The sequence below is a fragment of the Podarcis gaigeae genome (assembly GCF_964106915.1).
Source record: "Podarcis gaigeae genome assembly, chromosome: 6".
Classification (NCBI taxonomy): Eukaryota; Metazoa; Chordata; class Lepidosauria; order Squamata; family Lacertidae; genus Podarcis; species Podarcis gaigeae.
Window position 1 is genome coordinate 94768047 of NC_139682.1, and position 25770 is coordinate 94793816.

The 25770-nt window shown below is 45.7% G+C and overlaps 1 protein-coding gene and 3 long non-coding RNA genes across 5 annotated transcripts in view; 1 reads left to right on the forward strand and 3 right to left on the reverse strand.

The window, feature by feature from the left end:
* LOC310846888 overlaps nucleotides 1-25770 on the reverse strand; it is a 533700-nt gene that overhangs the window by 384985 nt on the left and 122945 nt on the right. The gene's annotated exons all lie outside the window — the stretch shown is intronic.
* Nucleotides 1-25770, forward strand: part of LOC310846893 — a 417489-nt gene that overhangs the window by 85028 nt on the left and 306691 nt on the right. The gene's annotated exons all lie outside the window — the stretch shown is intronic.
* Nucleotides 1-25770, reverse strand: part of BRINP2 (BMP/retinoic acid inducible neural specific 2) — an 86270-nt gene that overhangs the window by 3190 nt on the left and 57310 nt on the right. For both annotated transcript variants that reach the window (XM_083743835.1, XM_083743836.1), the window contains exons 3-7: nucleotides 18252-18442; nucleotides 12735-12934; nucleotides 8368-8473; nucleotides 6362-6598; nucleotides 853-1075 (exon numbers count right to left, since the gene is read on the reverse strand). In XM_083743835.1, the coding sequence (XP_083599961.1) occupies nucleotides 853-1075; nucleotides 6362-6598; nucleotides 8368-8473; nucleotides 12735-12934; nucleotides 18252-18442 (957 nt within the window). The remainder of the gene's footprint in view (nucleotides 1-852; nucleotides 1076-6361; nucleotides 6599-8367; nucleotides 8474-12734; nucleotides 12935-18251; nucleotides 18443-25770) is intronic.
* On the reverse strand, nucleotides 4208-6355 carry LOC310846927. The gene is made up of 2 exons (XR_014565633.1): nucleotides 4989-6355; nucleotides 4208-4548 (listed from the first exon to the last, which is right to left on the reverse strand). It is a non-coding gene; the product is annotated as an uncharacterized lncRNA (long non-coding RNA).

Below are 25770 nucleotides of genomic sequence, written 5' to 3' on the forward strand. Positions count from 1 at the left end.
CTTGTTAATTATTATTTTAGATTCACTAAGTTGGGTAGGAGGGTGCAGGGTGGGGTGGCCAGGATCCTGCCCTCCTGTTAAAAAATTAAAAAATCAACCCTACCATTGGCAGTTGTGGCCTGGAAATCAATGAAACTGAGATATACAGCAGCTCCTGGGTTGCATAATTCAATCCCTAGTTTGGGGGCATGCCAGGGAACAGGGGAGCTGTTGGCTCCTTCAGATGGGCGGTGATGTGTGTGTGCATGTGTATATCTATCATCGACCATCTATCTATCTATCTATCTATCATCTATCTATCTATCTATCATCTATCTATCATCTATCTATCTATCTATCTATATCTATCTATCTATCTATCTATCATCTATCTATCTATCTATCATCTATCTATCTATCTATCTATCTATCATCTCTATCATCTATCTATCTATCATCTATCTATCTATCTATCATCTATCTATCTATATCTATCTATCATCTATCATCTATCTATCTATCTATCATCTATCATTTATCTATCATCTATCTAGCTAGCTACCATCTATCTATCATCTATCCATCTATCATCTCTCTGTATGTATGTATGTATGTATGTATGTATGTATGCATGCAGCTCCTTCCCAGTCTGTGTAACATGTAGAACATCACCATGCCTCTTGGGGGCTTCAGATTCCATATCAGATACTAGTTCCCATGACAGATCCTTCCCACTTGGACTCCAAAAGACAACAACCACAATCCAAACAGAGTTTAGACATGCTTCAGCACACAGAACATAGTGGGCTGGAGGCATCTCTATCTTTGTACTGGATTGTGCCCAAGCAAAGCTGTCCCAAAAATATACCAGACCTCTCCTTGGGAAGTCTGAAGTGAGGTTGCCTGTGGCAGCGTTTGGCCAGATTGAAAAGACGCCGGACAATTCGATGGGTCTTCTTGGAGAGCATCTTCAAGGTGCTGCCCAACTTCTGATAGCGGTGCTGAATATCAGGATCCATTGCCCAGTACTGGGAGATGGCTGTTAAGTTCAAGAAGTGGTCCACAGGGAACTTCTTCACCAGGGACTGTAGTTCCTCTGCCAAGACAGAACAGGATGTCAGCAGGAAGGATAACACTGGAAAGCAACACTCAACCCCTGGAAAGTCGTCACTCCTTTAAGAAAGTAGAGGACCAAGTGCTAATTCTTGACCTGGACTGTATTGCTTTGGGGCTCCTCCAAGGGAAAAAAATCCCCGGCACATAACAAACTCGAGTAACAGTGGAAATGGGGCAGTTTTATCATTTGATTCCAGGAGGTTGTGGAATCTCCTTCCTCTGAGGTTTTTAAGCAGAGGTTGGGTGGCCATCTGTCATGGATGCTTTAGCTGAGATTCCTGCATTGCAGGGGCTTGGACTAGATGACCATTGGGGTACCTTCCAACTCCACAATTCTATGGTTCTATGAGTCACCTAGGACTCTAATCCTTCTCTCCCTTTTCACAACAAACAGGTTGCAGACTACAGCACAGCCCTCCTCTCCCTATCCATGCTACTTCTATGCAGAGACTCTTCCATGCCACACTTTGTGACATACCCGTAGTGCACTCTCTCAGCAGAAGCAAAAAAGGGCTACAGGTGGTGCCCTGGGGGGAGTAAGCCCTTAGATCATTGGTTCTCAACCTGTGGGTCCCCAGATGTTGTTGGACTACAACTCTCATTATCCCTGAGCTCTGGCCTCGCTAGCTGGGGGTGATGGGAGTTGTAGTTCAACAACATCTGGGGACCCACAGGTTGAGAAAGGCAGCCTTAGATGCTCCAAGGAAAAGATGCAGAAGGAGCTTGAGGGTGTGTGAACGACCTGGCTGTACCCTAGGGGACAACTGCAAAAATAGAGGGCTGCACCAGCATGAACCTAGACTGCAACAGGCAAAACCAGGTAGGTGTGAACACAGTTACTTGTTGTTTCCCAGTACATTTTGGTATCTGTTATTCAGAGGCAAATTATGCAGCAGTGATATATATATTCCCTGCTAACGCTCCATTTGGGGAAGGACTGTGTCTTTAAACCACTATCTCACAGTGAGGATGACAGAAGTGAACACAAGGTTGTTTCCCATTAATTGCTATTTCAGAATTCATATTTTGAAATACTTGGGGGGGGGGGCAAATGATTAAATTATATAGCAAATATAGAACAGAGTGGGTAGCTCAGTCTGTAGAGCAGGAGACTCTTAACTCACAGCTGTGGGTTCAAGCCCCACTTGGAGCAAAAAAAATATCTACATTGCAGAGGATGGAACTAGATGACCCTCATGGTCTCTTCCAATTCTATGATTCTAGGAAAACCATTGCATTTCTCTACAATTGCCGCTCCTGTTCTGTGGAGCAACATTCCTTGTCAAGACACAACACCTACTTTCTGGAAACAACTGAAGAAATTTTTGCCCCGACAGACTTTCCCAGCTGGGTGAACAGGCATCTTTTTTTGTTTCTGTGTGTGTGTGTCCCCAAAAATATACAGTATCTGCTGATTTCTGTTTTGTTTTCAACTGTTTCTTAAGCTCTTTGGATTGTATCTTGTATGCATAGGCTCAGAAGCTGACTGCACGTGGCACACCGCACCCAGCGCCACTTATAAGCTGGGCTCTGCCCATGGAGACCAGCAGAGGAGACAGGAAGGGACTGCAGGCAAACACGCTGGGAGGCAAGAGCTACAAGCTGCCTCTGCTTGTGAAGCCTTGACTTATTTTGCCTCTCCTTCAGCCGCTGACAGTCCCCATGTGCACAGGATGGCAGCGTTAATCTCCAGCCATACAGCCATGGTGAAATAACTGCTGGCTTACAACAGATTTATTAAATCTGACATCCCATATTAGATTGTAGGGATGGTGTGATATATATACCATCACCTTGACATTCTTTGGAAATTCAGACAATATTGGGAAATAAATTATTGGAAAAACAATTTTTGTCGGATTAATGTTATTGAAGATGAATCCAATATTTTGTCTCTTGTTTTAGGAGCTGGGATGTCTGCATGCTTTTTATAAACTCTGTAAGTATCCTGTATTTGAGGCTATAGTATTGACTAACTTTGTTTTTAGATTAACCCATATTTACGGTGAATAAAAATGTCATCAGCCCATCCCAAACATGTGCAACTGAACTGAATATATTCTTTTTCCTCCTCTGTTATCCTTCCATCCACCTCGCTTTGCAGCTCCCTCCTGTGTTGAATTTAAGACTGTAAGCTCCAAGGGGCAGGGCCTGTCTCCCCCAACCCCCACCAGTGTTGCTCTGTAAAGCACCTCGCGCAATGATGGCACTATATAAATAATAGAAAACTAAGATACCATTTTAAAAACAAAAGTAGAAATTTACAGTTCAAATTTTTTTTTTAAGAATTCAGCCCAGCCTCACACATATCCTAGATTAATTTCCAAAAAAGTGTGAGGAATATGTTAATAACTGGTGCTTTTTGCAAGGCTCCACTCTTCCGTGATGGAGGGTTGTCCAATCAACCTCTGTTTGTGGCAAGGAATGGCAAGTTCTGTTTACTCTCAGATTTTCATTTCAGCCCACAACATAGCATGGGAGGGCAAGGGAGCCATGACTCTTTTTGGTGCAAATTTCTGAGGGGGCGCAATCAGGTGCTCCCACAACAAGCTCCCTCATTGAGGCCAGAGCTGCGGGAAGCAAGCGCTGCCCAGGCTGGGCCTTTGGGGTTGGGGTGGCGCTGCCTCCTCCTCCTCCTCCTCCTCCTCCTCCTCATGGCCAGTGAGGGGACACCCTGGGACAGCAGGGAGGGTGCCGCTGCTGCCCACTGAAGAGGAAGATCAGAAAGCACTGCCAGAGCCATGTGTATTGCCCAGACTGCCTCACTGCAAAGGCAGGAGGGCGAGGCAACACAGTGGTGTTCCTGTTTTCGTGTTTCTGTGCCTTATCTCTGCTCCCAGGTTGGGATGAGTTTGCAAGGAGAGACTCCCTTGATTAGACACTGGTTGGTGAAGGGACCATTGCCCGGTCCATTGGAGGCGGCGCAACCCACGCTATGCCACTTATTTCAGTCCCATAGTACCATTGAATCACATACTCAGTAATTAGAAGAACAAGGATTCTACTTTAGAATTCACTGTTTCCGAGAAAACGTTAGCCTTGCAAAATCACAGATTGCAGCCTCTACTCCTCCTTGCCAGCATTGGCTGGCAGGACCTCCCCATTTATTTCCCCCAGCTATCACTAAGATTTTGGCTTCTATTGGGTTTCTTTCTTACTTTCTTTTCATTTTTTATAGCTTTGTTGTCATCTGTCAGGCCTCAAAATCCTGCAAGCCCTGAAGGAGCAAGTAGAATTCTTTTAGAACAGAGGGAGGTGGAACTCTGCTCCAGCTATTGCTAATTAGCTGCACTTTTACTGCCTCTCTCCTGCCTTTACCTGATGACTGTGCCATCACTTTCTTGGGAGCTGCAGAAGTCTTGCATTCACCCAGTACAACCAGTGCCTTCCCCTGCCTTCTGTCCTCCACCTCTCCACCCTCCCCAGATCCTTAGTGGTGGGGGTGAAGAAGGGCTTCCTTGGTGCCCCCTTCATTTGTTGTTGTTTAGTCGTTTAGTCGTGTCCAACTCTTTGTGACCCCCTGGACCAGAGCACGCCAGGCACTCCTGTCTTCCACTGCCTCCCGCAGTTTGGTCAAACTCATGCTGGTAGCTTCGAGAACACTGTCCAACCATCTTGTCCTCTGTCGTCCCCTTCTCCTTGTGCCCTATCTTTCCCAACATCTGAGTCTTTTCCAGGGACTCTTCTCTTCTCATGAGGTGGCCAAAGTATTGGAGCCTCAGCTTCAGGATCTGTCCTTCCAGTGAGCACTCAGAGCTAATTTCCTTAAGAATGGAGAGGTTTGATCTTCTTGCAGTCCATGGGACTCTCAAGAGTCTCCTCCAGACCATAATTCAAAAGCATCCATTCTTCGGCGATCAGCCTTCTTTATGGTCCAGCTCTCACTTCCATACATCACTACTGGCCCCCTCCATATCTCCCACCAAAATAAGGGCTGAAAACTTCTCAGCCTCAAAAAGCCTGCTGAAAAGCACACACACAAAAAAGACTTTTGTGCTCCACACAAAGTGACAGCAGATTTGTCAAGAAAAACTGGAGGAAGCCCAATGAGTAACAGCAGCTGAAGGAACAGTTACCATCTTTCTCCAATTTGCTCACCTAAGAGCTTAACAGGTGACATGAGAGCTATGAAAGGACCGGGGGTGGGGGGGTGGGCCTAAAAATCCAACAAAATAGCTTCAAACGTTCAGCAGTAGCTGCGGGAACAAAGGGGTGATGAAACACTCCTGTCAGCCAATAGTGTTTTCCCCGCAGACTTTCTTCATAATTTCAGCTACCTTTAAAGCACTTTTTTTTACTGAAAATTCTATCAGCAGATGAGTCGTCGTCGTCTTCTTCTTCTTCTTCTTCTTCTTCTTCTTCTTCTTCTTCGTCTTCTTCAGCTATTATTAAAATAATTGCTTTGCATGTGTATTTATCTATTTATTTGCCATGATAAGGTTCATACTTATCTTCTGATCAATTTATTTTTGGTTTTATAATACACCGATTTAGTGGTTATATGTTTAAGCTGTTCTCAGCAGCTGTTTTACTTGTAGTATGATCATGAACATTTTGTTTTTCCTAACTGACCACGCTGGAAATATGCAGAATTAACCTGGGGACTGGAAAAGATCTATTTGTACTGAACACATTGATGACACATTTGAATTAGCCCCACGACTCTAAAAAATAATGCTGTGTCTACCTTCTTCTAACATAAAAGTTTAGGAAAAGCCACTGCTGTTAATTTACTTAAGGAAGCCCTCCGAGCCCCAGAACTGCCACTCTCCCTCAGGTTCAGCTGGTCGACCGCCAGATGTCAATAACCATCAATGGTCAAGCACTTCCTAGCTGGCTCTTTTTACAAACTATAGGTTCTGGTTTCCAACTGCGTTTAAAGGAGGTTCCCAAAATTGCTTCCAGTTCCTCCTGCTGTTTTTCTCCCTTTCCAGACGTTTATCTTCAAGCTTAGCTCCATCACCACACACTCAGCCAATCTTTGCCTCCCCACATTTTCCTAGTCTTCTCTGGTTCACTTAGTAAATTTGCCTGCCCTTCTTGTGGTTGTTGCAGTGGCTGGCATCTCACAAGACCTGCCTTCACTGCTTCCTTCGTCTTCCGGCTCATCTGCATTCTCTGCCAGGCTGTTCACAACAGTGTGCAACAGTGAATGGCTCCTTGCCTCAGTCACCTGTCATCCTCCTTCCTTGCTGAGTCAACTGGATGTGGGCAATCATCCACCCATCGTCCCGTTCCCCATGAGACCCACGTTTCCCAAACTCACCTGATTCCCGAAACTGCTGGTTGTGGTTCTCCCAAACTCCCTGGATCTGAAAAAGGCTCTGTTCCATAGCCTGGATGTCAGCCTCGGGGCAGTTGCATTGTGGGAAACCGAACCCACAGTAACACCAGCAGTCATTCTCTCGGCATATCAGCTCCCCCTCCGAATTGCAGGTGATGTAGCTCAAGGCAGCAGCCACAAAGCGTTCGCGCAAGTACTCAGGCAGCAGGGCTTGCAGGCCTGCGAAAGGTAGGCAGAGACATTACAGGCCTCAGCTCAGCCATATCTGCATTAAGGAAAAACAGGTACTATGGAAACTTAGGAGCCACCTCCTAGGGGCCGAGGGGACGTTGACCCCCCAATAAAATATTTGAGGGGCCCTCCCAAAGGTGATGGGCACTGCCATTCAAATGATGTGCTTGATTACGTGGGGCGGGGCGTACCTGGGCCCCCACAATATTTTATTCAAGTTGGCACCCCGTATGGAAACCGAAGAGCTACGCTCACTTCCCTAGCAGATTTTTTCGACCTATGGAACACCCTATGGAACAATGGCTTCTTTCATGATATCTGCCCTTTAGATGTTGCAAAAGAACATAACTCCATTGATTTGTGAGTTTTTATCTGTTTGTGTGTATACTGAAAAGTCCCACACCTGCACATGCTTAAAGTGAGTTGGCTGGAGACTGAGGACAAGCCCTGGTGACTGTGCAGACATCAAAAGAAGGTGAATTAAGGGAGGACTCTGACTTCCACAGCAGAGCAGCAGATGGTCCCAGGGCAGGCAAGCTCCAGCTTCTCTGGCTAAAATGGACCTCATGGAAAAGTACTGGACATGGCCCATGTCTGAATATGCTATCTTCAGCAAGATTTAGACAAAACTAGCCCAGTAGGACGCAGGTGGCGCTGTGGGTTAAAGCCTCAGTGCCTAGGACTTGCCGATCGAAAGGTCGGCGGTTCGAATCCCTGCGGCGGGGTGCGCTCCCGCTGCTCGGTCCCAGCGCCTGCCAACCTAGCAGTTCGAAAGCACCTCCGGGTGCAAGTAGATAAATAGGGACCGCTTTCTAGCGGGAAGGTAAACGGCGTTTCCGTGTGCGGCTCTGGCTCGCCAGATGCAGCTTTGTCACGCTGGCCACGTGACCCGGATGTGTCTCTGGACAGCGCTGGCCCCTGGCCTCTTGAGTGAGATGGGCGCACAACCCCAGAGTCTGTCAAGACTGGCCCGTACGGGCAGGGGTACCTTTACCTTTACCTTAGCCCAGTTGCCTGACGGAACATTGCATGGGCAATATACAAAATTTACTGGAGGCAACACATATTAACAAAATGATGTACTTCATGTCTTTGGTCCATGATTCTATAGCATCCATTAGTGTGTTTGTTTGTTTTTTAAAAGCACTGAATGGATGATATTCCAAACTTCTTGTTGATTCTTATTGATTATGGATTTTCTCCACATCTTCATAAAAATATGCAGAATCCTCAGTATTTAACCCCAATTTACCCCTGTAACATACACAAGCACTGTGTGTTCTTCAATGAAAGAACACACACATTCAAATAACTTTGTTTCTGTGTATGTGGTGCAGTCATATGACTCACCCAGGTGGTCAGCAGGCCTGCAAGAGTTTGCATGATCCAGCTCTTGACTTAAAGATGCATCCTCTGATTGATTCTGAGTGTGATCAGAGCTGAAGTTACAGATATAAATGAAGGGATCCCTATGCAGAATCTGCCTTGGGCCAGGAAACAGTTCCAGCCATGGCAGCTGGGCTTAAGCCTTCAACTCAGGGTGCAGAGTGATCTAACTCAGTTCCCGTTCTGAGGCCTTCTGCCATGGAAAGGAGGTGAAGATTGTGAGCCAGGAACAAGCAACACACCAAGACAAATGCATTTTAACTTAGGATTGCTATTTCCACCTTGTGAGCAAGTTAGAAGATGAGTCCAGTTAGTGCCTAGTGGATAACGTGGATGCAATTCCAGGCAGGTGGAAGGAGAAAAATCCTTACCGAGAAGTTGAACTTTGTTCTCAGGGCTCTGGACAAGAACAGAGCTCACAGAATCCAGGTTGTCGTAGTTACTGCAGCCAAGTGGCCCCGTTCTGGTTTCAGTGACCTAAGCAATGGAAGAGGGCAGCTTTACCATAAACAACTGAAATGCAAAGATAAAAGGACCTTTGCCCATCCGTAACATACCTGCTCTGAACATTAGATTGAATTGTGTGCATATGTTTTGATGACAGAATTTGGTGCTAGTAACGCCAAGGTTGCAGGTTCGATACCCATATGGGACAGCTGCTGAAGGAGCTGGACTAGACAATCCTCATGGTCCCTTCCAACTCTACAATTCTACCATTCTACCTGGAAAGTAGAGCCCTTTCCCAATGTTCTCTTCGACCCTCACCCTCCCAAAAGGCTGGTTTTCTCCCAGTGGAGAAATAATACCCCATGTGTTTTCAAGATCCTCTATTGCTCTGCTCACATTCACACCACCCCTTCCTCACAACTGCATTTGTTTTGGTCCTTAAACAAAAACCCTCCATTCAAGTCCTCCAAGAAAGTGTGTGTATTAACTATGAGCGTTAACGTGACTTCAGCCTAGCCACCTCACATTTTAGTAGTCATCTCTAAAGCCACAAACAATGGGGTGAACGGAGAGGCAGAGATAGAAACACGTTCCAAGAAGGCGAAAGTGTGTATCTCCACGTGCACAAGACTTAAGCTCCAGATGAAGGGAAATCATGCAATCTTTAGAAGCTTAGCCAGGGATATTTTGAAACTACTATTTAGGCTGGCTTGCCCGGAGCTGGGGTTAAGCCAGGCCTAATTGCTTGTATACATTGATTTGCATTTTTGTATGGTTTGAGTTTTGTATGGTTTGAGCCATTTTGCACACAGAAGCGGTCCTACGACAAAGCATGGAAGCAGATTTTGTGTGCCGTTAAGGCCAGCAGAGTGAGAGACAGAGAGATATGTGCCACTGGGCACAATCCACCAGGATTGTCTCCTGTGCACGTCTCATCAAAATGAATGGGAGAAGCACAGGAAGAGTGTGGATTCTTGCACAGCTCATGTTTGTTTCAATTGAGCCTCGCAGGCAAAACATTGCTGGTGGATGGGACCCATGTTCAACTAGCGGGGGAGGGGGGGAGAGGACATTTGGGTTTTCTACACTGGACATTGAAACCTCATGAGCTGGCCCTGTTTGCACTGAATTACCCTCAACATCCTCAAACTGTGGGTGGGTGTATAAACACAGAAATCCAACAAAAAGTGACATTAAATGCGACAAAGCAGAGAGAGAGAGAGAGAGAGAGAGAGAGAGAGAGAGAGAGAGAGCTTTGAAACAGTAAAACTTGAGCCAAGCACTCCAGGCTTATGAGAATGCAAGAGGCCACTTTGCTTCTAAAAAGGAGGAATAATTGTGCAGTAATTGGCTTGCTGATGGAGAACAGCCCTGCCTCTAGCCACCGCCCCCCCCCCCATGAAAGCTCACCATCATTAGCATGGCCGATTTCCCACAAATAGCACAAAGGCGCCAATTGTGGTCTGACTCCCTGCTTGCTGCCCCTCCTGTTTCCTTGGGGGGGGGGAGTGGAATGGGAGAGGGGAAGGCTGACTAAAGCGATAGGTTTATAATTGCAGAGCTGGGTAGCAGATCTCAGGGATGGCAGCCTTGCTTAAGCAACCTGCAAATTAAAATCCAGGCATATGTGATGGGGCGGGTGGGCAGGCAGGCAGGCAGGGGGAGAGTGGCTAAGGGGGGGGGGATAAAAGCAGAGTTGTTGCACAAAATGAAATGGAACAGGAAAACAAGCGTCTTTTCTGGTCTGAGTCTGACTGTTGCAGTACATTGTTGGAGGGAGCTGGGGGATTGGAATCCTGCCCCCTCCCCAAAAGGAAAATAAAATCAGTTAGTGGGGCTGGGAAAGGGGTTTCTTGACTTTGGCTCTGGGGTGCAGTCTTGGGTGAGGATGATCAGTAAGTGCCCTAGCAGGGTCAAACAACTGCTGACCCCTGCCCTTTGGGCTCCCCCCCCATATGTTTTGCACATCTGCAAGCCCTGCTGATCTCTCCATCTCATAGGAAGATGGTGCCATTTTGGTTACATAACGATCTGCACTCAAAGAACGAGGTCATGATTAGGATGTAGGAGACTTCCCATTTTCCAATATCCTGCCACACTGTCATGTGACGGAGGAACCAAATCTGGAATGGGATGACACAGAAAGGAGCAGGCTTGAATGCTCCTCTATAGAATCATAGAATCATAGAAGAGTTGGAAGAGACCACAAGGGCCATCACGTCCAACCCCCTGCCAAGCAGGAAACACCATCAGAGCACTCCTGACATATGGTTGTCAAGCCTCTGCTTAAAGACCTCCAAAGAAGGAGACTCCACCACACTCCTGGGCAGCAAATCCCACTGTCAAACAGCTCTTACTGTCAGGAAGTTCTTCCTAATGTTTAGGTGGAATCTTCTTTCTTGTAGTTTGGATCCATTGCTCCGTGTCTGCTTCTCTTTTCCAGGCCTTTGACCATTTTGGTTGCCCTCCTCTGGACACGTTCCAGTTTGTCAGTGTCCTTCTTGAACTGTGGTGCCCAGAACTGGACACAGTACTCCAGGTGAGGTCTGACCAGAGCAGAATACAGTGGCACTATACCTGGGATCAACAGGGGCAGGCGGTGTGCTAAGCACCTACAACCCCATTACCTTCCTCCGTTTAATGGGGACAATTTCACAGCAAGAATGAAACCTGCTCCATCCCTCATACAAGACGACGTGCCCCGATGGATGTGGACCCTTCAAAAGTGTGAGATGGTTTTTCTGTGAATCCTCCAAGGGTCCCTTGTGGTATGTATCTTGCTTATCCCACGCACAATAAACCACCCTCAACAACCACAACCAAAAAGGACATTCTGTATACTGTGTTTACTGTGATATAAGTAATAACCAGTGCCAAACCTCCTCTCTATTATACTCACAGCCCATACGCATATCTCGGAATGCAATACTCTCCCCCCCCCACAAGCAAACACACACACACACACACACCCCAACCTGCAGTTCCAATTTCAAGCTGCAAAAATAGGACAGAAAGGCAATTTTTCAGTGATCGGTTGTGTGAAGACCTCTGAAGGCAGCCCTGTTTAGGAAAGCTTTTAATGTTTGACGGACTATTGTATTTTAATATTTTGTTGGAAGCCAACCAGAGTGGCTGGTGAAACTCAGCCAGATGGGCGGGGTATAAATAATAAATTATTATTATTATTATTATTATTATTATTATTATTATTATTATTATTATTAGTGTTAGCTGTGCAGTTTCTTTTCCTTCTTTTCCTCAGACCTCCTCTGCAGTGGCCTCCCAGCAGAGCATTTGGGGTGTGGAGGAATGATGGCTCCCCTGCATTTAACAGCAAGAGTTGCCATCTCCCCCACTCCCCAGGAAGCAAACTACCTCATGATTGAGTTTCATTCTGAGAAATGACAGGCACTGAGCCCTGGGACAAGAGCCAGTGCTACCACCATTTTTGGCCACAGCGGCTGCCGCCCATAACAAACCCCCTCAAGTGCAAAATTTTGCTCCCCGCAAATCACCCCTGTTACAAGTCCTAAGTTTAGCCAAAACTTCTCAAGCAAGACCAGTCCAAGATGGTGTGCATGAGGGGGAGGAGCAAACATGGGCCCCTCCCACTCATTCCCAGTAACAGCAGAGGCCTCTTCATGTGGAACCTTAACCTGGGCAATCTCCCCCCTCTTTCCAAGATGTTTTAAAATGTTTCTAATGTTGGTTCCTCTGTTTTGTTTTTGTCGGGTTGATGTTGTTTAAATGCTTAGTTGGGGTTGGTGGTTATTTTAATTTGGGTATAACTGTGAACTGTTTATTATTGTCACTGTTATTATGGGTTTCTATTGATTTATTGGTTTGTTTGTTGCTTGTATAGGATATTTTGTTTTTTAATATTTGATGCTTTGTTGTGGGGTTTTTTATATGTTGTAAGCCGCCCACAGTGGCTGGGGAAACCCAGCAAGATGGGCAGGATATAAATTTAAAAATATTATTAAATTATTATTAAAGAAGAGGAAGAATCAGATGAACTGGGCAGCTGCATAGGGGGCCTATGTACCGACACGTAGCACTGCATCATAGTTATCACTGCTAAATTTACACCTTCACATATAAATTAGCACATGCATGTTTTATGCAAATCTGTGGCCTATTCTGCTCTCTCTCTTTCCCCCCTGATGCTGAAGTGGTGACCCAGTCAAGGCCTAGATTGCAGCAACACGCTCTACACAGAGATGCCTTGGAAGCCAACGGCTTCATGTGCTACGGAACATCCCCCTGCCTTTTGGCTCGCCTCCAGGGTTACCTTGATGGCAGCTGTTGCTATCTGGATGTGATGGAGGCGCCGCAGAGTGCTCTCCCGGTCAATGAAGTACGAGGCTGCCAGCTGGTGCAGGGTTTCCAAGGAGACGGTGGCATTGCTCCCACCACTTCCTGCCAGGCCGCCGGCTTCCGCTTTCCGACTGAGCTTGCGCTTGTCCACAAAAATGGTCAGGGACTCTTCTCCTGCAAAGGCATGAGGCACAGTGTTTAGTGAGCTGCACATCAGGACTCAGATGCTCTGGGCTCAGTGTCCCTTTTGGGTGACTGTCCAATCACCAGCTTAACGAAGGGACAAAACGCACATCTCACAGGAGAGCTTCAACCAGAGCCAGATCCCTGGAAAATGTTGAAAACCATCCCATCATGATCACCCCTTGCCTCTCCTTGTCTTTTATGTGAGGCTCACGGCTTTGTTTTCCGGCAGGCTCGCTTCACCCACAATCTCCCAAAATCTAATTCACATATACAAGATGGGTGACACCTGGCTTGAGAGCAGTACATGTGAAAAGGATCTAGGAGTCTTGGTTGACCACAAACGTGCCATGAGCCAACAGTGTGACGCCAATGCAATTCTGGGCTGCATCCATAGGAGTATAGCATCTAGATCAAGGGAAGTAATAGTGCCACTGTATTCTGCTCTGGTCAGACCTCACCTGGAGTACTGTGGGCACCACAGTTCAAGAAGGACACTGACAAACTGGAATGTGTCCAGAGGAGGGCAACCAAAATGGTCAAAGGCCTGGAAACGATGCCTTATGAGGAACGGCTAAGGGAGCTGGGCATGTTTAGCCTGGAGAAGAGGAGGTTAAGGGGTGATATGATAGCCATGTTCAAATATATAAAAGGATGTCACATAGAGGAGGGAGAAAGGTTGTTTTCTGCTGCTCCAGAGAAGCGGACACGGAGCAATGGTTCCAAACTACAAGAAAGAAGATTCCACCTAAACATTAGGAAGAACTTCCTGACAGTAAGAGCTGTTCGACAGTGGAATTTGCTGCCAAGGAGTGTGGTGGAGTCTCCTTCTTTGGAGGTCTTTAAGCAGAGGCTTGACAACCATATGTCAGGAATGCTCTGATGGTGTTTCCTGCTTGGCAGGGGGTTGGACTCGATGGCCCTTGTGGTCTCTTCCAACTCTATGATTCTATGATTCCCCCTGGCTCAAGTCCTTCAATGGTCACCAGTCCATATCTGGAGTCCACAGGTGGGCAAATACCTTTAGCAGGTGAGTCAAAGCTTAGCCCCACAAAGGTGACAGCACAGAGGCAATACTGGTAGGGTATGATCCAGAGGGCATTAGCCTGCCGGTGATTTATGGAGTCCCTGTGACTGTATCTGAACATCGGGACTCAGAACTGCTTCTGAAGAAGAAGTTTAGAGTTGTTAAGACCACAGTTTCCCATCTTGAGCTAATGTCCCAACCACCCCTGGGTTGGAGAGATCAGACCTTGCTGCAGTAATCCATTACCTCTTCTCTAATCCAGTTCTGGTTTGACAACTACAATGTACACTAGATGCGGCTGCCCTGGCTGGTAACGTTGAATCTTCAACTGGAGCAGAATGGTATTGTCTATCCCCTAACAAGTGTTAAGTGCATGCTCAACCTGTTCTGTGCCAGTTACACTGGTCACCAATTGGTTCCCATGCCCAGTTTGATTTAAAGCCTTGCATAGCCTGAGATCTTCCTACTCCAAGGACCATCTTTATTTTATACAAGCCGCTCACCAACTGGGAGCTAATCTGCAGGCCTTACTAACTGTTCTGTCCTTGTGACGGGTCCAGACAGGGAGAGCCAAGAGATGGGCTTTCACTGATCATTCCCAAACTGTAGAGCCTTCTCTCTAAAGAGGTTAAGAGAACTACCTCTTTATTTTATTTCAACACTTGTACCAGGCTTTTGAATTTGTCTATCTGTTTGAAATCACTTTGAGCTATGGGATAAAGGTAAAGGGACCCCTGACCATTAGGTCCAGTCGTGGCCAACTCTGGGGTTGCGGCGCTCATCTCACTTTATTGGCCGAGGGAGCCGGCGTACAGCTTCCGGGTCATGCGGATAGTTTTGACAGAGGAACGCAGCAAATCCAGAAGTTCTGTATCAGGGACTGGCATCTGATTGGCTCCTTGCTTGTCACCTGACTCTCCAGATCAAGAGGATTCTAGGCTGTTCCAGCAGTGTTCTATAAACATAGCTCAGTCAGTAGAGCATGAGACTCTTAATCTCTGGGTTGTGGGTTTGAACCCTACATTGGGCAAAAAGATTCATGCACTGTAGGGGGTTGGACTAGATGACCCTTGTGATCCCTTCCAACTCTAGGCCTGCCATCCCTTCCTTTGACCAATCCCCTTGGTGGCACTGGGCGGAATGAACCAACTCCTGATCCACACGGTTCCTGAGCCCCATAATGCTTGTTGGTGCCCATATATTAAGCTTTATAAAGCACCCTAGGTGTCTTCTATGGAAGGTCCATTTAAGCCAACTCTCATTGAATAAATTAACAATGATTATGATTATGGCTATGATTGTGATTTATATACTGCCCTTCATTAGAAGATCTCAGGACAGTTCACAAGATAAAAAACAACAACAAATAATTAAACCAAAACCAACAAAACAATAGCCCCCCTCCCACAAACACATTTAAAACTAAGGATATCCTCCTCCTGCCTCTGGGCAATTTCTACACACACACACATACACACACAATCAGATCCATTTATAACTTGAACATGCTAATTCTATATATGGATGTCAACAGCAGTTCCACAGTGGACTTTTAATAGACCTACAGAAGATCAAAACACAGAAAACGCACGTTCAGACTAAGGAGGGAAGAGGAAAAAGCAGCCTTGGCAAGTGAGGAGGTATTATTTAAGCCAATTGGTCACTTGCACAGCAAAATGTCACTAATTGTCTTTAGCTGTCTGGCAAGCTTGTTTTGTTGCTATTAGTAGACATGACTTATGGATTTCTAAAAATCCATACCGCTACTTTAAGCCCTGCCTTGAACTACGGCTTTAATCAATAATAACAAAGTCTTCACGCCAATTTGTATTAGTGTGAGAACTTTGTTGCCAGATTCTGGGGAAAGGGCAATTCAGCGGACCCCAACGCCCCACGTGAGGTTCCCAAAGTTGCTCGGTGTGACAAGAGGCGTGGGGAGATACATGGGAAGACTGAGAAGGGTGTGTGTGGCTTCAGCAAAGAGAGACAGCCCACCATAACACCACGAAGAGCCAGGATGGTACAGCTCATCCATGGAGCTCCCTCACCTTTGGCAATGTGCCTTCTCTCAGCCGACCCCAGCGCAGGGCTGTTATGGGAAGGATGGGAGGGCTGTACAAAAACAGAACCGACTAAACAACTCCTGTGACTGCCCATTGTGGCTTTTCTCCTGGTACGTAAACATTTCTTCTGCTTTGGACCACAGTCTTGTGCTTGGTCTGATGGAGAGTTAGTGGTGGGAAGACCTGGTCCTTGGGCTTGTGGAATCTGTGCTGTCCCACAGAGCCAAGGGGGCCTCTTTGTAATCTGCCTGTGCTGGTGCACTGGGGATCAAGCTTACCAGACCAAGTGCCTCTCACCCCACCAAGATCGTCGGATGAGGCCAACCTGGCAATGCTGCGACCTGCAGAGGTTCGCTGCAGTGCTTCTCAAAGGATGTGGCAGGAAGATTCAAGAACAATCCAATATTATAGTTCACGAAGGATTCATGTTGTTATGTAGCTGCATTATTTTATACTTTCCGAATGCCCCGTGATGATATTTTAAGTAGTTGTGGTTTACTGCTAGGAGTTGTTTCTTTTTGTTTTCAGATGTATTTTTTATCAATTAAAAATTTGGTGTGGTGTGAGCCAATTTTTATTCCAAAAGTGTGGCTCAGAGAACTTTTTTTGAGAACCACTGCCTTCCTGTGGAACTTCCTGGGCTCCAAATGCAATTTCAGTGCTTGAAGAAAACACATTCGTGGAGGCCTTCCCTGACCTTGTAGGGCCAGTTGGATTTTATTTCCTTTTAGCTTCCTACCATTGACATAATTTGAGTTTTATTATTATTTTTGGTATGGTTTTTTTGTATACCACTTGACTATTATGTATGGAAAATGGTATATAGATTTTAATAAGCAAAACAAAATATGACCAAAGCCAGGATGGCAGTGATACATGCCTGCCTCTGTGACTAAGAAGTCATGGAGTGGCTCTTGAGTGTGAGGAGCCTGGGTTTTCCCCATGCCAGGCCAGTTTTATCCACCTTTGCACTTTTCCATTCAGCATGATCTCCCCACTGAGTGCCCATAAATATATGTGTGTAAAAATCACTAGGATTCAGAAGCTGTGTTGAAGTGTAGGGCTCTTGGCCATCATCCCCTACCAGCTGCCCTAGAGATATTTTAGACTTCACCATCCCTAAGCTTCGGTCTAGGCTGGCTTTGGTAGTTGTGCTCCAAAACATATGGAGGACACAACTTTGCAAAAGGGCCGTCTTGACCTTTGTGTAAAAGACTCTGGAGTCAATGTTTGTTTCCATCAGGCTTTGAAATGTGTGGCTGCTTCTCCATGCCAGTTCCGCCTTGAGCTGAAAATACGTGTGTGGCCATAATGCTTGGGCTGGGAAGAGGAATTTGAACAATTTGAACCCTGTTGTATGAGCAGCACTATTGGTTGCTGAGCTGTGGTGTCAGCACAGAGGCCTCCTGTGAGGTTCAGCCTGATCTTTCTTTTTCTTATTCCCCTTGCTGACGAAGCTGCGAAGAGTTGCCTGCGACACACTCATGGCACTGCTGCCTGTGGGCTGCGTGTCATTCTGCTGAGATGTGGCACCATGATGACCAGGGGGGCGGGTGATGTGGTATGACTGTAACTGTTGTCAGGCGAAGGTGCCGTGACAGGCGAAGGGTCGCAAAACTATTGTTCAAGAGAGTTGTGGGCATTACCACCAGGCATACTGCTTGCAGTTCGATGGTTGCCATCGTATGGCCAACTGTGCACTGGGTGCCAGCCTAGGCTCTGGCACAACAAGGACATTTTGTACGATGGATACAATGGAATTGAACTGCATGGCCGCAATCCTTTGCACACTTTCTTGGGAGTAACCGACCCCCCTCCCCACTGTATAATGGGACCCGCTTCCGAGTAAAGATACAGTGCATGGGACTGTAAGGCTGCACATCTATGGATAGTTACTTGGAAGTAAGCCCCACTGAACTCAATGCAACTTAATTCTGCGTACACATGATGAGGGGCTTTTGTTCCCATGTTGACAATCTGCAATCTCACAACCGATACACACCTTGAGCTCCTTGAAGAGGAAGAGTGGGACATAAATTAAACAATTGAATAAATTAATAAAACTGCTACAGTAGTACAGAGATATTGGTGTGCCTGGAACACATTTTTTTATATAAAAACACAACACTTTTAATTCAGGTACTCGGCCGATGTGGCTGAAGACTATAGTTTTTGAATTTAAGAGAGAAAACACATGGGAAGAAAGGGGAGCTTTCACCTCCAAGTGTGGCAGAGAGCAGGAAATGGGTCCCGTATTTTTTAATCAGGTTCTCGGTGATCTGCTGGAGGCTGGGCCGACGCCCCAGAAGGCGAATGTTGCGGATGAATTCTGGAGCCAGGGGCAGAGGCAAGCTGAAGAAATCTTTCCTTTCCAATGCCAAATTATTCACCTTCCAGCGAGCAAATTCTCTGGAGGAGAAAGCCAAGAAAACAGTAATGGCAAAGTAAGCACAATTATCACTGTATCCAGGATCCAGGCCTGGTTTTTCCTAATATAAAGAAGGAGCACGTTTCCAGCATCTAGGAATAAGGGGATAAAGGACCCTCTGAAGATAACTCAAATACAGACTGCCTGTCATGAGTTAAGTATACACATGGGGAGGGGGGTCAACAGGGGCGAGGACACTAGTTCCACTTCCATTACAACTCCAACCATCCTCACAAGTTGGAGGGTGACGTCCCAAAGTGGGGAGCCTCCTATGCATGTGGGGGCTCCTTGACACAAGTCGGAACCCTGATTTTCCAGGCTTCTAAAACACACAAGGCGCCTCCAGGAGTAAAAGGACCCAGAAGCTGCAACCACTGATCCTTGCTTCCCCAGTGGCAACAGTGGTAGGGTTGCAGGAGAAGTGAAAAGCGGTGGCAATATCTGCAAGAGTCTCACAAGATCTCACCAGAAGCCACCACTTCTCCTCGCTCCTCCGGTGACGGGGGGGGGGCACTGCCCCTTGGGATTCCACCCCCCAAAAATGGCTGCCTCAGTCCACCTCTGACCAGTCCTGCTCCAAGTGAGACTGGGAGAGGGATGGGGACCAAGTTGCACACTAGTCTCTACAGTCCACCTCTTCCTTCACCGACTTCCCTAACACAAAGACAGAAAGCCTGAAGAAGGCTGATGCACTAGAGAATTCTGCACAATATTCTGAGTGTTCTGGGTTTCTGTATGAATCCAATCTTAAGCACAGGCCTTGCAGTGTGAAGATTGTAGGCTTAATTTAAAATGTTCCAGAGGGGGAAGTGAGCCCTGCCAAAGACATTGAAAAGCTGTTCTGATACCAGTTCACACACTTTACTTACCTGACAGTACAGACATCTCCGAAAAACAACGATAAACAACAGCAACTGAAAATATTACATGCAAAGTGTTCTGAAAACCAGGGGTTTACAGAAAACACCCTGAAAAAAATTGCAATTAAGACTACAGACCTAAGTATACTTACTAGGGATTAAGTCCCATTGAGCTCAATTAGACTTTTCTGCATAAACATAGAGCTACACTCTAAATTATTTTCTATTTTCCTTTCCTTTCCTCGAAATTCCTCATCTGCTCCCCCTGAGCAAAAACCTCCAAATTCACCTGGACATTTAAATTTTGCAGCTATTACCATTTTTCCCCCTTGTGGAGAGTTGCTTCACCAGCCCAAACAGGACATGCAACGCTGGTCAGAGGCAGAAGATAACATTCACAATAACAGTTCGACTGAGAACCTGCAATTGTGTTTTTGGTGGGGTTCTAGTAAAGATGTATGGAACACCACTACCAATAAATTTCCTTAGTCTTACTGAAACATTCTTATTGCTTCCTTAGGAATTCCTTGGATGTTTTGCCTAAGCAGGAACCTCCAAACTCACATCAATATTTTTGTTTCAGACAAATGTGATGGCAACTCTGTTGAAGACTTCATTTTCGTGCCTAGTACCTTGACAGTAACACTGATTGCTACAACCAGAAATGAGTGATGCCAACAGCTTGTGGAAACGCATAGTGGCACTAGGCCAAGAGTGCTGGAGGAATTCAGTTCACATCAGTTTGATCCTATTCCTTCAAGGAATATTTCTGATCCATACCCCATCTGTATGAACCAGCTTTCCAGATGGATAGGACATTAGAGAGATTTATACAAGGCAGTCTATACACCACAGTAAACACTGGCAATCTGTAGATCTGATAAAGTGCTCCAAATTATAAAAGGAGGTAAAGGGCATATATTTGCACGGCTACTCTTTTCCTTCCCCCAAGGCAGGATAAAATAGGCTAGCAAGCAAAACCACTTAAGAGTAACAACAAGACGACTTACACATCTGCCTCGTCCTATGTTACGGTTGTCAAGCTAAACCACGACAACATTGGCTTACCTTTTAAAGGGTTTGATGCAACTACAGAGGTGATGCTCTGGATACTGCTTTGCTTCCATCAGTTCTGCCTGGCATGGCCAATGGGCAGGGATTGTGGGAAACATAGTTGAACAACACCTAGAGGGGCAAAGTTTCCCCATCCCTGCTCTCTTGGGTTCTTACAGGAAGAAAGAATGGCTAGAGACCATGGGATTTGCTATTTCCTCTGCCTATTGATTCAACTGAGGAGACAATGGAAACTGCAGATTCCATGCTGCCTGGTGGGAGATTAGGCTCTTGAGCAAGCTCAGGAACATAATTTACAGTGAAGGAGAAACCGAAAGGCTTCCTGCATTTTAGTGATGCCTCTCTGCTGCTAGTTACTCCTACCCCATCTGAAAGGAACCGTTTTTGTCTTGGAGAGGGGGGTGGGGAAACTGGCAGGGAAAGAATGTGTAGTCCTCTATTTGCCAGGTTCATAATTGTGTCTACCTCTGCCATTATCAATACAGTTTCATTAGAGTCTGGTCATTGCATGAAACCAGACTATGTGGATTTCCATGACCACCAAGTCCCAAGAAGCCAACCTGACAAAATCTCCCCTCCTTTAAAAGCCCAGTGGCCCTGCTGCCCTTTTTGCACATTGACACCTTAAGGATACTTGTACCACTGTGACTGGAGTTGTATCTTCCTTCACACTAGACCTTGGCTTATAAAGAAAGGCCCCCATTTATGAAACATCTTTTACAATGAGAGCCATTTCGGAGTTTAGTTTTTAAGTCTTTCTGTGTGCAAAATATAGGCTTTACTCCAGAGGATTCACTTTAAATTCTGATTATTTACTTCAGTTTGACCTTGGGGCAATCTCTCTCTCAGTCTGACCTGTCTCACAAGATTGCACTGAGATTGGGGAGGCAGAGGCGTACCTTGCATATGGCACCTTGAGGCAAGAACGGTGAGGCAAAAATGTAATTAACAAAAGCGGTACCTGTTTTGGGCCACCTATCAGGCCATTCTTTGTATTGAGATCTCGGCCAAAGATAAACGTGTTGACACTCAGCAATTTTATACATATCAGTTTAACATCTGCTGCCTGTGGAACAAGTCATGAGCTACGTGTCAACCAGACCTCCACTTAAGAGGCCTCACATATTCTTCACACTATGATGGCTGGCATGGAGATGATTTCGGCAGCCTGCTGTGTCCCCTAACAATGCTGCTGTAAACAATGATCGGCCAATTTCATTCTAATCTTGACAATTTCACTGTAATTAAAACCAGGCTGTGGCTTGCAAACACTTTAATTAAGTCTGATTGGGAAAGATGGAGGAGAAGCAAGGGAGTATAGCACATGGCTGGCAAAGCCAGCAATAACACAGAGTTCTAAGACTTCTGAGTGTGCCACCCACGCAGCTGCCAAACTAAGTTTTAAACCAGGCTAAATGTGGAGTGGAGCAGAGTTTAGGCTCAAATGACAGTTGCAAGATTGCAAACCCTAAGTCAGTTTCTCCAAACTCCTGGTAGTTGAGGAACATGTTTTACTTAATTGTAACTGAATGCACAATTCACTCTTCAACCCGAAAAACTTATTTCTAAAATGCTAAGAATAAAAATTAAATCCCACCAATTTTGGTTTCTGTTCAAGTCACTGAGATTCGTCCTTGTGCAGATTGCAGTTCTTCTGCATTGTTGAATCTCCAATGTGCTCACACACAATACAGAAGGTGGGTTTATTTATTTTTCATACAACATAGTTTGATAATTACTACCACATGGCAGTGGCAGCAACAAAAAGAGCATCTCTTTTAACCAATACAATCTATTTGGTGAATCTCGCAGCAGAGCTCTTTTTAAGTCTTAAACTGGCTGGTGCAGACCAGGGTTGCATCATTGACAAAGGACCAGTCAATATCCTGCTATGAAAAGTCTCTGCCATTTTGAACCCATGCCAGTACAGTGGGTTTAGCTATTTGCTCATTTTCACTAAAGTGCATTAGAATAAAACCCTCAAAATCTTATTAAACTCCTTTTAAATATAGATTGGGAAATAGTGGAGAGATCTGATGGATTTATTATTATAATTTTGCTGCTGTTACCCATCCTGTGAGATGGAATCTAAATCTAAATAAATAGATAAACACATCTATTTATGTATGTCACTGAATGTACAAAGTTTAGTGGTTATTGACATTCACATGGGAATGCTAACCAGCTGCAGATTAATCTGTTTCCCCCACTTTTGGAGACACAATAAAACATTGACAATGACGTTTAGATGACTCTCAACATTCACTGATTTAAATGCTGTGTTTCCATTCCTCTTCTGCGTGCTTTGCATGATAACCAATAAGAGACACACAGGGGGAGGTTGGGCTGTGTTCAGAGACATTATGGCTGGGTACACATTATCATCTTCTTTGGCTCCAGTGTGCTCCCACTCCTGCTGTACTGAGCCATTTACACATTGTGATAGCCACAATACATATCTATCTTGAAAAATATATGCAGGTCCTGCTATCCCAACACTTGTTAGAAGGAACTTCAGTTATCCAAACATGAGGAACCTCACTATACATACTTCAGATTCAGATATCCAAACAGCAGGACCTGCATGTAGTACTAAAACCAAATAAGCAGCTTAAACAATCCTAAGTTTTTGTGTTTTGCTGGTTTGGGACAGCCATGGTGGGAGGGAGGGGGAGAGATTAGACAAATAAGACAGCATCTTCCTTCCTTGCTTACTTTTTGCAAGGTTTCAGAATGCTTTATTGGGTTTTCTCATCCCCTTGGAGTTAAAATTTTGTAGTCAGGAATGCATTAGAAATCCCCCCATAGGAATAAATGGAAATCATAGACTTGCTATGTGAATCCTCGGCTAACAAACTATTTCCCGAGAATGCCTTGTGTTCGTCTTCCTAATTATTATTATTTATTATTTTATATCCCACCCTCCCTGGCCAAACTGGGCTCAGGGCGGCTAACATCAAAGTATATAATACATTAAAACATAAAATCCAGCAAATGACTGAAATACAGCTTAAAATCAGCTTAAAATCAGAATAAATCAGATGGCAACCCCACAATTTATAACTATAACTATAAGGCATGGGAACATTAAGTCCTCACCAGGCTCAGTTATTTGTATGAGCCACGGAGGAGAGTTAGAGAGGCCACTTGTATGCAAGGTCTTGTAAAAAGAGGGGAGTCAGACTGGACCCTGACCAAAGGCCTGGTGGAACAGCTCCATCTTGCAGGCCCTACTCTATTTTGAACTTAAAAATGGAAAGTGTAATACTAGCGGTCAACAAACGAGGTTTAAAGACTCACTCAAGGCAAATCTAATTTATTTTAGTATAAACACTGACAATTGGGAAACACTGCTCTGCGAGTACTCCAACTGGAGAACAGCCTTTACCAAAGGTGTCATGGACTTTGAAGATGCTCGAACATGCAGGACAAAAGGAAAAAATGTGCTAAAAGGAAGGCACACTTGGCAAACCCTCACCATGATCAATTCCCACCTGGAAACCTATGTCCCCACTGTGGAAGAACGTGTGGATCCAGAATTGGCCTCCACAGTCACTTACAGACTAACTGTTAAGACCGTGTTCATGGAAGACAATCTTACCTGACCACGCCTGATCGCCAAAGAGGAAGAAGAAGCTTGTCTAACAAACTATTTCCTGAGAATGCTCTGTGTTCAGATAGAGTGTGTACTGCTGTTTAATGCATTTGCCTGAAACCAGCTTCCATCCCATTGAAAACATGAGCCACATTCACTTCACAGCGAAGCTGAGGTGTGCATGTTTTAGACAGTCATTGTGCATGTGCAGGTGGCAGGTTCAAGAGGAGGAGTTGGTTGCAGGTGTAGGGAAACCAAACAGGTAATGTGCATTGTGTGGAGATATCCCCACCCCCTTTTTGATGTGTACAACAACATGCAAACGTGACTGCTGGCATATGCATAACCTATAATCCCAGATACCATGGGAGGGGGCTGGTACCTTCCTGCCCTGCCCTTGAACTTCTTGAAACAACAGAGCCAAGGATGGAAAAAGATTCTGGGCTAGGCAAGGCCTCAGCTGGATCCAACAGGACTCTTGGGTTTTAATACGTCAGTTCTGACATCACCATAGAAAGTTGCCAAAGCTGTGCCCAACCCTAGTGTAACGCCTTTGTTCCCAACTCCTGGAAACACTCACTGCTGAACAAGCCACTAGGAAAACTGTGGCGGGAAAGAGAGAGAAATGACACCATCAAAAAGTAGCAGTGTTGGTCTGAGTTAAGTATTGCATTGCCCTGTTAAAAGGCTGTGGCAAAGGTTAAGAAAGGGAGGAATCTGCAGTGGCTAAGGCTGGCCTAAGTTCACCTGCGCTTTTGTCTCGCTGAAACAAGCAAAAACCCCACTCACAAAGGGTTAGCAGCCTGCCTGCTGCAGAGGAACAGAAAGATTAAGGCCGCTCTAGTCCCACAGGGTTGACTCTTCCTGCCCCATTTCTGTAGCCAGATGCTTCTCAAGAGAGGCTGTGGGTGTCCCACAGCAGAAAGGGTGTGTGTGTGTGTGTGTGTGTGTGTGTGTGTGTGTGTGTGTGTGGAGGTAGAGAAGGTGCGGGGAGAACCCAACTCTCTCAAGGCCAGGGCTTAAGAGAACAGACCTAGCTCAGGCACTGGCGCCAGTGATGCTGTTGTTGTTGTTGTTGTCAGACGCCCTGCCTTTCAGCATCTCTTCCCTCCCTGTGTGCATTCATTTCCCCAAGCCACATCCTGGCTATTAGGGTTTCCGTAAGCTGGGGAGGGGCCAAGCACACCATTCTTTCAGGAATAATCAGGTGGGCTTTGGTGATGCTCATTAAAGTGAGGAATTGACAGGGCTGATTAGAATGAGGCAGCTTGTGAGCAAGAACCGTGAAAAACTGCCAGGCTCAGGACTGCGCAGAAACTCGTCCATCATGACTTGCGATGCCCCCGTACCTCTACCTTCCCACTGCTAGAAATCTGCAAATGATGCCAAATCACATCAACCTACACACTACACAAACAAGAGCAGCAGAGCAGGGGAGGCTGGAAGCAAAACTTGAGCAGGGTAAATAAAGTGCCCTTTAGGGAAGCTGACAAATACAAAAAACAAAACACCATGATTGAGTGTGGCTGAATCAATGGTCTCCTCATTAGTTCATGTGGGTTGCCCAGTAAGTGTACGGCGAAGAACACAGTAACCCAGACCCAAGAGGGGCCTAAAACAAAATGTTGCAGCGTGTCTTCTCCCCTAAAAAGAGTGCTCTAAGAAGGGACTGAAGGGAGGGTTTCAGCCATTCCCTGGAAGCAGAGTATTCCGATTCCCTCTCTCTCTCTCTCTCTCTCTCTCTCTCACACACACACACACACACATTCTGTTTTTTCTT